Source organism: Phallusia mammillata, chromosome 6 (assembly GCF_965637545.1).
Source record: "Phallusia mammillata chromosome 6, kaPhaMamm4.hap1.1, whole genome shotgun sequence".
In the NCBI taxonomy this organism is placed as follows: Eukaryota; Metazoa; Chordata; class Ascidiacea; order Phlebobranchia; family Ascidiidae; genus Phallusia; species Phallusia mammillata.
In genome coordinates, this window is record NC_137257.1 from 10,921,770 (window position 1) to 10,933,686 (window position 11,917).

At 37.8% G+C, this 11,917-nt stretch overlaps 1 protein-coding gene and 1 pseudogene across 3 annotated transcripts in view; both read right to left on the reverse strand.

The window, feature by feature from the left end:
* Window positions 1–157: 157 nt before the first annotated feature.
* The window catches only part of LOC145232201 (short transient receptor potential channel 4-like), a 16,772-nt gene continuing 5,012 nt past the window's right edge, over window positions 158–11,917 (reverse strand). The window contains exons 8-24 of one of the 3 annotated variants that reach the window (XM_080096742.1): window positions 8,573–8,644; window positions 8,067–8,138; window positions 7,582–7,653; window positions 7,120–7,191; window positions 6,728–6,834; window positions 6,272–6,344; window positions 6,106–6,195; window positions 5,624–5,695; window positions 4,989–5,199; window positions 4,514–4,729; window positions 4,028–4,129; window positions 3,689–3,835; window positions 2,432–2,683; window positions 2,155–2,302; window positions 1,740–1,853; window positions 1,433–1,601; window positions 158–1,311 (exon numbers count right to left, since the gene is read on the reverse strand). In XM_080096742.1, the coding sequence (XP_079952868.1) occupies window positions 495–1,311; window positions 1,433–1,601; window positions 1,740–1,853; window positions 2,155–2,302; window positions 2,432–2,683; window positions 3,689–3,835; window positions 4,028–4,129; window positions 4,514–4,729; window positions 4,989–5,199; window positions 5,624–5,695; window positions 6,106–6,195; window positions 6,272–6,344; window positions 6,728–6,834; window positions 7,120–7,191; window positions 7,582–7,653; window positions 8,067–8,138; window positions 8,573–8,644 (2,806 nt within the window). In that variant the 3' untranslated portion in view covers window positions 158–494. The remainder of the gene's footprint in view (window positions 1,312–1,432; window positions 1,602–1,739; window positions 1,854–2,154; window positions 2,303–2,431; window positions 2,684–3,688; window positions 3,836–4,027; window positions 4,130–4,513; window positions 4,730–4,988; window positions 5,200–5,623; window positions 5,696–6,105; window positions 6,196–6,271; window positions 6,345–6,727; window positions 6,835–7,119; window positions 7,192–7,581; window positions 7,654–8,066; window positions 8,139–8,572; window positions 8,645–11,917) is intronic. The other 2 variants (XM_080096743.1, XM_080096744.1) reach the window with 2 other exon arrangements.
* Window positions 10,155–11,900, reverse strand: LOC145234610 (uncharacterized; annotated as a pseudogene).

Genomic DNA, 11,917 nt, shown 5'->3' on the forward strand with positions numbered 1-11,917 from the left:
TCTTTAACTAGTAACACCAATTTAATCCAAATCAGGTCGAAATTTCAGGAAAGAATATTTTTTGGATACAGGTCACCCACTGAAAATTTCACATTCCTTTATACGAGTGTTCGCAATATCTACTTTCCGACATGTGCAAACCAAGAAGGAATAATGCTTTGAACTTTATTTCAGTTTTATTAGATAACGATAATTTTTGATGATACTTGAGGGTCACCTGCAGCAAAACAGAAAACTGCATGACACCATATTCCAAACGTACATGTACAACAATACACCTACTCCCTACATATTACTATTTACATTTTTGTATTCATTTACATTTCCTAAATGAATGTGGGGAAAGATAATTCCAATTGTGTAAACTTTAATTTGAGATCAGAATTGTCTTTGGGGAGTATTGCAAGACGGATCAACATTACTTGAATTACGCCGATTCGCCATGATGTGGTTGAGGTACGGTCACAACATTACAGAGTTGTAAATTTTGTAAGTTATTTGGTAAGGTGTGTGTTGTATTTGTATCTTTCCAGCAGCATGCTGATAGCTTCCTTTCTAAGTTTCTCATCATAGGACGTCCCAACACCTTTCTTCGTTTCAGGTTGGTAGCATTTTCTTGAACACTTTAGCTTGCTGATCCATTTTGGTATGTTTGGGATTACATTCATCGGAGGAGGAAGTGAGTTCTCTTTGCGAATAAACCGAAGCCAAACTGCAGCTCTATGTAGCTTCCATTCGACCTCGGCGTTCGTGCTAGTTTCTTCATAACTTTTTGACATCATTGCGATGAGCATATTTATCATGACCAGGATAACAACGACATGATACAATGCAATAAGAGACCAAGCGACACCCTCTGTTATAAAATGTCTTCCTGAAAGCGAGATGAGAGATAAATTAAATTGACCAAAGATTGCCCAGTACAGCGTACCAAATGACTCGCGGACGTTCGAAAATAGTACATTCTTGGTGCACTGCGCACCGCTTGTGGAGTTGTTAAGGGGGCAAAACAATTGCTTGGCTGCAGGTGTGCCGTAATACCAGTACAGATTGCTCAAGCTAAGTGCAAATGCTACAACAACTAGACCAAAAATAAACAAAAACTCAAGGATGTTTGTTATCATGCGAGCAAGAGATAATTGCAAGGGTCCAAGCCACCGAATTGTTCTGATCAGGTTAAGGACTCGAAGACAGACAAATATGTATGCCCATGACAAGAGAGCCTCCGAAATCAGCTTTAATTCTGTAGGTTTCCATTCGTATCTCGGACATTTGTTCAGGCCATTGGCGTGTTTGAAATATTCGACAATCCTGTGTGAAAAAAGGTTGAGCACTAAATAAACACACGACGCACACGTTTGTCAAAAACGATCAGATGCTATTATGCAGCACACAAACGAGAAAACAATCTTCGATGGAGTTTTGGTCCTACCTGAGGATTATACTTGTAGTTAACAATATTAGTTGAACAAGGTCGTTGATGTTCCACCAGTCAGAGAAATACTTGGTAGCTCCGTGAAAGATCAACTCACGAATTTCCTGCTTCCATTTTCCAATCACCCAAAACAGAATCAGCCAGGCAACTGGAGTCGGTGGTGATCCTATGATAAACACTTGCAGGTATGCCTTAGCACAGAAGTTAACTTACACTATCCCAAACAGCAATGTCAATAGGTACGCTTTTACTTATTTTGAAAAATGAACAGATTTATGCTTTACTAATCTGTGTTATTGCCTACCGAGGTAGTCGTTTTCCACAGATCTTGTGGCGACACTAATGAAAACCAGGACAACAAACGATAAGTCCGACAACAGATGACAGGCAAAAGCTATAGCTGGCTTTGTAATAATTTCTGAACAATAAACATCAAATTAAGCATTATTTTTGATTAAAAAATAAACTTTGAGAAAGCATTTTCCTTTTCAACTGTGCTTTGCTTTATAGGCTTTTGAAACAACACGTTTTGCCATAATCATGTGCATTTAGTGAGCGTGTTTTAGGAATTGTTACTATTTGCGTTAGTTTTATAATCTTATTGCAGTATTGCATACGTTACACAAAAGAGAAAAGGAATAAAAAACAAACTGACGTTGATTTTGACGAAATTGACCGGAAAATGTTTAAAACAATGATTTAAATATTAAGTTACTTACTTCCCATTGTAGAGTATGGCGATATCAGATGAAATAAAGATAGGATTGGGAAACACACGCCAACAAAGAAGTGCACGAAAATCCATTTTAACATGTTTCCTTGATGCATAAACTTTGCACCTTTGTAGTTCATGTAATCGATGCATTGCTGTGGCACAAAACGATGTCGTTAACTTAGTTACTTATTTCTATTGCGTTACATATAAATAACCAAATCGATAAATGCGTGAAACCAATGTTTTTTCGGTAATTAGTTTTATGGCATTTTTATACGTACCTGGGAATTACTGTGTGTGACAAATTTTAACAACCTCATCTCTACCGATCGGTCAAATAGTTGAAGTCGTTGGTTTGACCGACTGTTTGTAGAATTTTCGAACATTTCTTGTTGTTCGATGTCATCATTAGAATGCTGTGGACTGAACCGCTTTACCACTCGTCCCAATTGACTAATGTGTGTTGAGGTGTTAAGTGTGTTTCCTGTGGTTTCGCAATGAAACAAACGAAGAAGTCCGTCTGATGATCGAACCTAAAGTTTTCAGAAAAAATAAACATATTTAGGCAAACAGACAATTTCCTGACTAACGACGTTGGTCGTCGTGTGTACAAAAAACAGTTTATCACAAATTACATTCTGAAAACTAGAAAATAACCAAAACACTTTCTTTCATAAGCATTTGAAATAATTCAGTTATTATTGTTTTCGACATGTTACAAGTGTCGCTCTATGAAAAAGAATAAATTAATGTTACGGATAATATTACAACCTTCTTTATTGCACTGTTTTGCCACTATTTTAGTTTGTTGTTTTGTCACTATATGTTGTTCGTCTCCCATAATATTATTTATTGGTTTATTGCACAGTTTGGTTACTGCTTTGGTTTGCTGCTTCGTCAACATACGGTCATACGCTATTCATTTCCGATTTGTTGCGAACAATATTACCTTTGTTATTTTTTTTGTGTACCGTCACTACGTTTGTTTGTTGCTACGTCACTGTATGTTATTCATCTTCTTTGTTTTTGCTCCACCTTTGGTTTTGTTTTACTTAGGTTTCCCAACCTACCCTGCGTATATTAGTTTTTTTGTAGCAGTCTTTTATTTTATTGTTTTTTTAATCGTTTCGAATGCAACCCACCGTGCTGCCTTGGCATTCCAGCACGTTTGTCCTAATTATAAACACCTTGAGTAACTGCTGGTTTTCCACGTGTCTGGCTTCCTGACGTGAGGGCGGTGCAAACTGCGATCGGGGAGACTTGGTTGGTCGGCCTGGGAATAACGTACTTCCTTGCTTGTGAGAACTTTTAGTCATGATTTGTTTTTCTATCCTGTTTTTGCGTGCAAGGTTATCCCATTTGTGTTGTCTTTTAGTCCGCTTTTATAACAAGAACAAAGGCCAGGTTGCTTATTTGTTGCTGTGTTGCAAAAGCATTAAAAAAAGCGCTCTGTCTATTCATTGGTTTTACCGGCTAGCCGTTAGAGCAGCGCCCTGAACCTTAGGCGCAGAACCAATAGCGCTACATTAGCAAGTTACTTCATCAAGTAGGGAACACATGTAGTTTTCTAGGTTAGCTCCGAGTTTTGTGTAGAAATCGCTATGCTGCGGTTCCATTTTAGCATACTCTTGGATTTCTTCAATCAAATCCATGCAGTATTCGAATGGGTCTAATCCATCGGGTCCCTACATTTTAGCAACATAATTAAAACTAGTAACAATAATAATTACAAAAGGTTTTCAGTAGTAAAGGTTTTTCTTATTATAAAAACAAGTTGTTAAAACTCACTGTATAAAAACACAAATAATTTTGAATTGTTTCTAGTCTGTTATACAAATAATACATAAAACTTAAATTTTATGTGAATTTCAGCCTACCTCTGCAAGTGCTGTAATATAGACGGGACTCGACTTTGCTTTACACATAATTTTGCGCTCGTTAGCGGATTCCCAAAAGACCTCATTCGCTATGCTCGCAGTCTGTTATCAAATAAAATGTTAGGGGATACATAGGAAGTATAAATGATAAAAGAACTTTGGCAAAGTTAGCACACCATGAATGATACAATCTACAAATATATGAAGATCCTAATGTAGTCTTTTTAGTTTGTTTCACAAGTAAAAAAATACACTAGTGTTTTTGGCATTGGTTTTGTAATTTCGTACCAATGAGTTTCGTTTTGGTTTTCTTTTATTAACGACATGTTTTTATCTAGCTTTTTGAAACCAAGAAATTGGTGGAAGGCAACAAATCGGAATAGCTTTATTCGTTTTCGGCATGCAGTTTAGTACCGATATTTCAATTTTTCAGAAACAAAATTGGCGACATTTTCGCCAATTCCTTTTTTAATCCTTTCCACATACCTCTAATATATAACCAAACTCCATGAGTAGTTTGATCATTGTGTAGTTCTGAGTATATGCAGCCAGCACCATTGGCGTGAAACCAGGAAAATAATAATCACTTGATTCCAACCGACTTGTGTGAGTTCCACGTTTGCGTTCGTTCTCCAATATCACTCTTACACCATCAACATAATCTTGTTTGATCGCATGAAATAGGCAGTTTCCGATTTCGATCTGTGAATTGCATACACATTTATTTACATTTCTTAGGTTGGCGGTTGTAATTCTGACTTCCTTTAATGTTTCAGGGATAAAACAGCGGGAAACAACATATTTCATTTAGTAGACGCTTTTCAATTAAGCACCAAACAGCCTAAAACATGTTATCAAACAAGCAGTTTTATCAAAAATAAACTATGAAAGTATCCCATCAGGAAAAACGTTTCGCAAGTTAGTAATGTAAAAATAATCCAACCAAAAAATTCATACAAACCCCCATTTTCAGAAGAAGTTCACAAGTTGCCTTTGATCGGTTATTGATAGCAATTCTAAGAGCAGTGCGACCATCTTCGTCTGTGCAATTGATATCAGGTATTTCTAACTGCTCTCCACCGAAAACGATATGCCATCCAGATGCGCTATCTTGTCCTCTAAGTGCTTTAAGTTGATTCACTTTGACCATTCTAATAAATACAGCGTTCAATCTGGAAAAAATACTTTTCTGTTTACATCATGATTTCATTTCAAAAAAATCTGAGTTTTTGTTAATGCTCTTAACTAGGCAAGATTTGACACTGATTAAAATTTTATTTATTAATTGATTGTTTAACTTTGGGCAACCGCAAATTCGGTCAGGTGGGGTAGGTATTAATATAAAAAGCTTCAACAACTAATAAAAAACGGTAAAGGTGCTTTCAGAAAAGCAAAATATATATTGCGATTATTGTGTGGTATTGCAATTACACTATTTATGAATAGGTTTCCGTAACAAATTTTACAAAATGTTGGTTTTTTATCCTTTATCTTCCAATATTCTTAAGTAGTGTTATAGGAAAGAATAATTTAGTCTTTGAGAAAAAAGATTGCTAGCCTTGACTTAGTTTAGATCGTTTTTAGCCTACTTTATACCTTTCGTGCTGAATATTATGCTGTTGGGATCTCGTGTACGGTGCATGAGGTTCATCGTTTGGCTTTGGAAGGCTGCGGTTAAGAGAATAAAATTGGCGTAAAAAATGCTAATGTTCAAAGGTCAAAGAAATAACCTTACAGAAGACAGGTCTGGTTAATTAAAAGTTCTATTGTCTGTTTAACTTTGGGCAACCACAAATTCGGTCAGGTGCGAAAGGTATTAATATAAAAAGGGTCAGCAACTAATAAAAAAGAGTGAAAAAAGCAAAATACATGTTTCGATTATACTGTGTTATTGCAACTACACGATTTATAAATAGTTTTCCGTAACAAATCTTATAAAATATGTTGGTTTTTTAAACTTATCTTTAATATATCTTTCAATATTCGTAAGTAGTGTTTTAGGCACGAATACTTTTGTCTTTAAGAAAGAAAATTGCTAGCCTTGACCCAGTTTAGATCGTTTTTAACCTACTTTATACCTTTCATCCGAAATATAATGCTGTGCGGAGCTCGTGTACGGAAAATAAGGTTTGTCGATTGGGTTTTTTTGGTCCTCGACAGAACGGATACTACATTTAAAAGTTCAAACATGTATAAAATGCATTTTACTCTTCAACACTGAAAAGGGTGACCAAAAACACTTACTTTTTTAACCTGACGGTTTTTGTGTTGGTTATGTCGTTCATCTGAATCTCTTCCGCTGGTTTAGACGACGCCTCTGTTTAAACAATTCTGGATTAGTAGCGTAATGTTATTGAATGAACTGTTCTCTAATTTGACGCTTGGGTTCCAAATGACATAAAAATGGGTGTGGCCCGCTTTACATAATCCTGGACCCTTTTTTTATACTCTTTTTTCGGAGAAATGTTATTTCACACAAAAGCAAAAACTGTACAAGTTTTGGCAAATTTCTGTAAAGTATCATCCAATATCGCAAATGGAAAATAGCTGCAAAAAGTTTTGTTATGTTTGTACAAACCTATTGTGTCACATATGATTCCAGATTTTAATGTATGTCTTTGTTTAAACTTGTTAAACTGTTTCTTTCACAATTAACTAGATCCTCGTAGTCCTATAAATTTAAAAAAATAAAAGCAATACCCCCTGAGAACCCGTCTTTATTTTCATGTCTATCGTACGATGGCTGTCTTGTCAGCTGTTTGCGTTGCCCGGGCAATGATGGTAGCAAACTAGCAGGAATTCTAGATCTGCCAAATAGTCATGCAACTTGTCAATTTTATTTTAAATTTTATTTGAAATTGATTGCATGTTATCCAAAAAAAGGTATTTATTGAGTGTAATGACTCAACGTATCTTAGGCATGTTGTATAAAAAACTGAATACAACGTAATTCGAACTTGTTAACTAAATCGTTCGCCATGACTTGTAAATGTAAATGGTTGAAAATAATTAAATTTTAATTTTTTTAACTGATCATAGCTAAATAAAGGTGCTGTGTGCTTTTAATTTATGTTAAATTTATTGTAATTTACCCCTTTTCCTGGTTATGATGTGGCGCTGAGGTTCTGTCCATTTCAACTGAATCAACTTTGGGATTTGTCAAACTGAAAGAGTAACAATAAGAAAAAATAAAAAAAATAGTTGGACAGTTAAAGGGAGATTTATTTCGAATAGGGTGCTAAAATGCAGAAGAAAAACGTTGGTTATATAAACATTAAGAAAAGCAACTTAACAACTATTAAAAACCGGTAAACGCGCTTTTGTGAAAGCAAAATTTATGTACGATTATTCTGTGGTATTGCAACTACACGATTTAAAAAACATAGATTTCCGTAACAAATCTTACGAAATGTTTTTTTTAACTTTATCTTTCAATATTCTGAAGTAGTGCTTTAGGCAAGAATACTTCTTTGAGAAAATATTTTCTTTCTTCTTTGAGAAAGAAAGTTGCTAGCCATTGACTCAGTTTAGATCGTTTTTAACCTACTTTATACCTTTCATCCGAAATATAATGCAGTTCAGATTCTGTGTACGGTGCATTAAGTTCATCGTCTGGATTTGAAAGGCTGCGGTTAAGAGAATAAAAAATTCGGCGTTAAAAAGCTTATGTTTAGAGGTCAAAGAAATAACCCCACAGAAGACCCCGCTTAATTACAAATTCTATTGTCTGTTTAACTTTGGGCAAAAGCAAATTCAGTCGGGTGCGGTATAGGTATTAAAATAAAAAGTGTCAACAACTAATAAAAAAACGGTAAAGGTGCGTTTAAAAAAGCTGAATACATGTTTCGATTATTCTGTGTTTTTGCAACTACACGATTTATAAATAGTTTTCCGCAACATATCTTACAAAATATGTTGTTGTTTTTTTATCCTTTATCTTTCAATATTCTTAAGTAGTGTTTTAAGCAAGAATTCTTTAGTCTTTGAGAACGAAAATTACTAGCCTTGACTTAGTTTAAATCGTTTTTAACCTATATACCTTTCATCCGAAATATAATGCTGTGCGGAGCTCATGTACGGAAAATAAGCTCCATCGTTTGGATGTGTAGGGCTGCGGTTAAGAAAATAAAAAAATCGGCGTTAAAAAAGGCTATGTTTAGAGGTCAAAGAAATAACCTCACAGAAGACCGATCCCGCTTAATTACAAGTTCTATTGTCTGTTTAACTTTGGACAAAAGCAAATTCGGTCAGATGCGGTAGGTATTAATATAAAAAGGGTCAACAACTAATAACAAACGGTAAAGGCGCTTTTAAGAAAGCAAAATACATGCTGCAATTATTCTGGGTATTGCTACAACCGCATCTGACCGAATTTCACGATTTATAAATAGTTTTCCGCAACAAATCTTACAAAATATGGGTTTTTTATCCTTTATCTTTCAATATTTGTAAGTAAGTTAGTGTTTTAGGCAAGGATACTTTAGTGTTTGAGAAAAAAATTGCTAGCCTTGACTTGGTTTATATCGTTTTTAGCCTACTTTATACCTTTCATCGGGAATATAATGCTGTTGGGATCTCTTGTACGGTGCAGCAGGTTCATCGTCTGGCCTTGGAAGGCTGCGGTTAAGAGAATTAAATTGACGTAAAAACTGCTAATGTTCAAAGGTCAAAGAAGTAATCACACAGAAGGCCGGTCTAATTAATTACAAATTCTATTGTCTGTTTAACTTTAGGCCAGGGCTTCCCAAACAAGGGGTCGCTTAACAAACTTGAATGGTCGCAGAGACCTGTATTAATTTTGCAGAAAGTACTCCATACACTGGCGCAAAGTACGAGGCTGTGGGGGTGCCGCACACCCCCGGCCTTGACCTTTGTATAACGTCACAATGTCATCTTTGTTCAAGTTACATCGGTTTTGAAACGTTTCCAGCTAAGCGCAAAGGCGCTTATAGTGACGCCATTGATTTGAAAGACATCGGTTGAAACGCAATAATTGCAATTGTTTTGAAATACACGGGCATTTTAATGCAACATAAACATGACATATATAGTTATAGACTAACGTTTAAATATTGTTTGGCGCAATAGATTTCACTAATAAAAATAGGTAATACATTTACGATTTTCAAGCAGTGTTTAATATCCGTTTGCAAAGCACTGCAACGGCCTAAACTTGGTCCAAGGTGACCTCAGTTTAGGCGTCAACGATACATGATTTGCTTTTGCTTTTATTTTCCGCCCTAACAAATTACTTAAAACCTACTAAAAAATCGTTGTTAAAATGGCTGATTCGGCAAATCGTTCTTTACAAACGTGCGAATGTTCTCGATGCACAGCAAACGTCCAAACCATACGAATAAATTGTGACAAGTGCCTATTTGCAAAACAAATGTGACAGAAACTAAAGGCTTAAAGGTATCGGTGTTTGGACGTGTAAAGTACGAGACTCCGAGTACAGGTAGGTTGTTTTATTTTTCGCTCGAATTAGGCGTTTCAATAAATACAACAAACGTATTTTTTGCATTGTTCATCTTTATCATATTATCCGTGAAGGGTCGCGGAAAATTTAAATAGATTAAAAAGGGTCGCAAGTTTAAAGAGCTCTTCTGGCAAATGTGATTTTATTCCGACGTTTTGACGTCCTATACAGGTCGTCTTCATCAGGGTAAATAACACTGAATGCGACTAGTACAGTGCACGATAAACAAAGGAAAAAAAGAATAGAACGCAAGCACGTCGCAACGCAACAAAAACACCGCGCGATAACAAATGATTGACCCTCTAATCTTTAAGCAGGTGCCTGTAGCACGCTGGAAGCATCACGTCTGTTTTGATGTTCATTGTGTTGCCCCGTTGGTGAATATTCCATGACTCAAGAAATAGTCTTTTCCTGTAGTCAGGCTCCCGGGCCACAACAGATGCCGCATTGAAATCAATACGGTGGCCTTGTGATACCGCGTGATTGGACAGGGCCGACTTCTTCGCGTCGCTGTTGGCAACATCCCGTTGATGTTCTTTTCAGCGGGTGTTGAGTGACCTTCCAGTCTCCCCGATATATATTAACGGACACTCGGCGCAGGGAATAGAATATACAACACCACGTTGTTCAAGGGTGTTGATTGGATCTTTCGGGTGACTCAGTAGCTTGCGGAGAGTATTGGCAGGTTGAACGCCAACCGCTACGCCGAAGTCACGCAACATACGCCGTAGAATATCCGTCAATTTCGGTATGTACGGAAGTGTCACGAAACCCTCTGTTTTTGGATGGGTCACCTGTTTGGGACACGTTGCCCGTCCATCACGGAGAATCCAGTTGGGGTAGCCGTTATATTTCAAGGCTTTGCGAACCTTAGTCAGTTCCGCCTCGCAGTCGTCGCTATGAGTGCACAAGCGTCGTGCCTGATCTTTTAGGGAACGAACCACTCCTCTTTTCTGGTATGTGGGGTGATGAGATCGAAAATTGAGATACCTGCCGGTACTCGTTGGCTTGTGGTACACTCTCGAGTACAAGACACCGTCATCGGTTCTTGTGACTTGAACGCCTAAAAATGGAAGACAGTTTACCGATTGGAGTTCCATGGTAAACTGAATGCCTGGTTGCTCCTCGTTGAGATGCCGTAGAAATGCCTCAACCTTGTTCTTAGCAATGACACAAAAAATGTCGTCAACATATCGCCGCCAGAATCTTGGTGGGTTGGCAAATGTTGATACGGCTTTTTCCTCAAGCGCTTCCATTGTCATGTTTGCGACAACCACAGAGACCGGGGAACCCATCGCTGTGCCTTGAACCTGCTGGTAAAAGCTTCCCCTGAATGTTAAAAAAGATTGCCCCAAGCAAATCCGCAAACCGTCCACAATATCCAACGGGACCCATGGTGTTCTGTCTTTAAGGCTATAGTCGTTTAAAATCCTGGATGACGCGATGTCCATCGCCAATTCCACAGGAACACTTGTAAAAAGTGACACGACGTCATACGACACCATTAACTCTTCGTTGGACAGGGGCGGCAACTGTGCTATCTCTTGAACAAACTTGGACGAGTTCGAAACAGTCCATTCCGTATTGCCCACGAGCGGAGAAATAACTTTCGCTAGGTACTTCGCAAGATTGTAGGTTGGAGTACCAACAAACGAGACGATTGGTCGCAGAGGGATGCCTTCCTTGTGGATTTTTGGTAAGCCGTAGATGCGCGAAACGGAGCCGTCCGTGCTATGCAGTTGATGGAATACGGCTTCAGAAATGCATTGCCTCTCTGTGTGCAATTTCCCCACGAACTTATTAAGGACGCGTTCCGACTTACGTGTTGGATCACGCTTTAAACGCTTGTAAGTCGAAGTATCCAGTAATAAGTCAGACATTTTCTTGTCGTAATCTGGGCGGTTCATGGTTACAGTACAGTTACCTTTGTCTGCGGGTAAGATCAAGATATCTTCATTTGACCTTAAACTTCGGATCGCTTGGTGCTCGGTGTTACTGAGGTTGCTTTGACCCATTATGTGTGTGCGAAGGCACTTTGCCAGTTTGCCTTGAATGATTGCTTTAATGTGCGCGGGTTGCTGCCAAATTCCCTTCTCGACTGCAGCAATAATTTGTTCTTTCGGTACTACCCGTGGTGCAGCGGCAAAATTAAGACCAAGTTGCAAAACTTTGGTCTCACCAACCGTCGGTTGATAATCAGACAAGTTCGTGACCCAGTTATGCATCTTCTGTCTTTCCACTGCAGGTCTTCGTCCGTCGCACATGGAACTCAGCGATGTCAAACGCCTTTTACAATCAATCATCGCACGATTGTAACGTGTATTAACTCCTACGTTGGTGTGGTCTAAAAGCCGCTCTAACTGGTCTTGCGTCAGAGCTGCACGTAGCGAAGCTAACACTGATGAGCACTG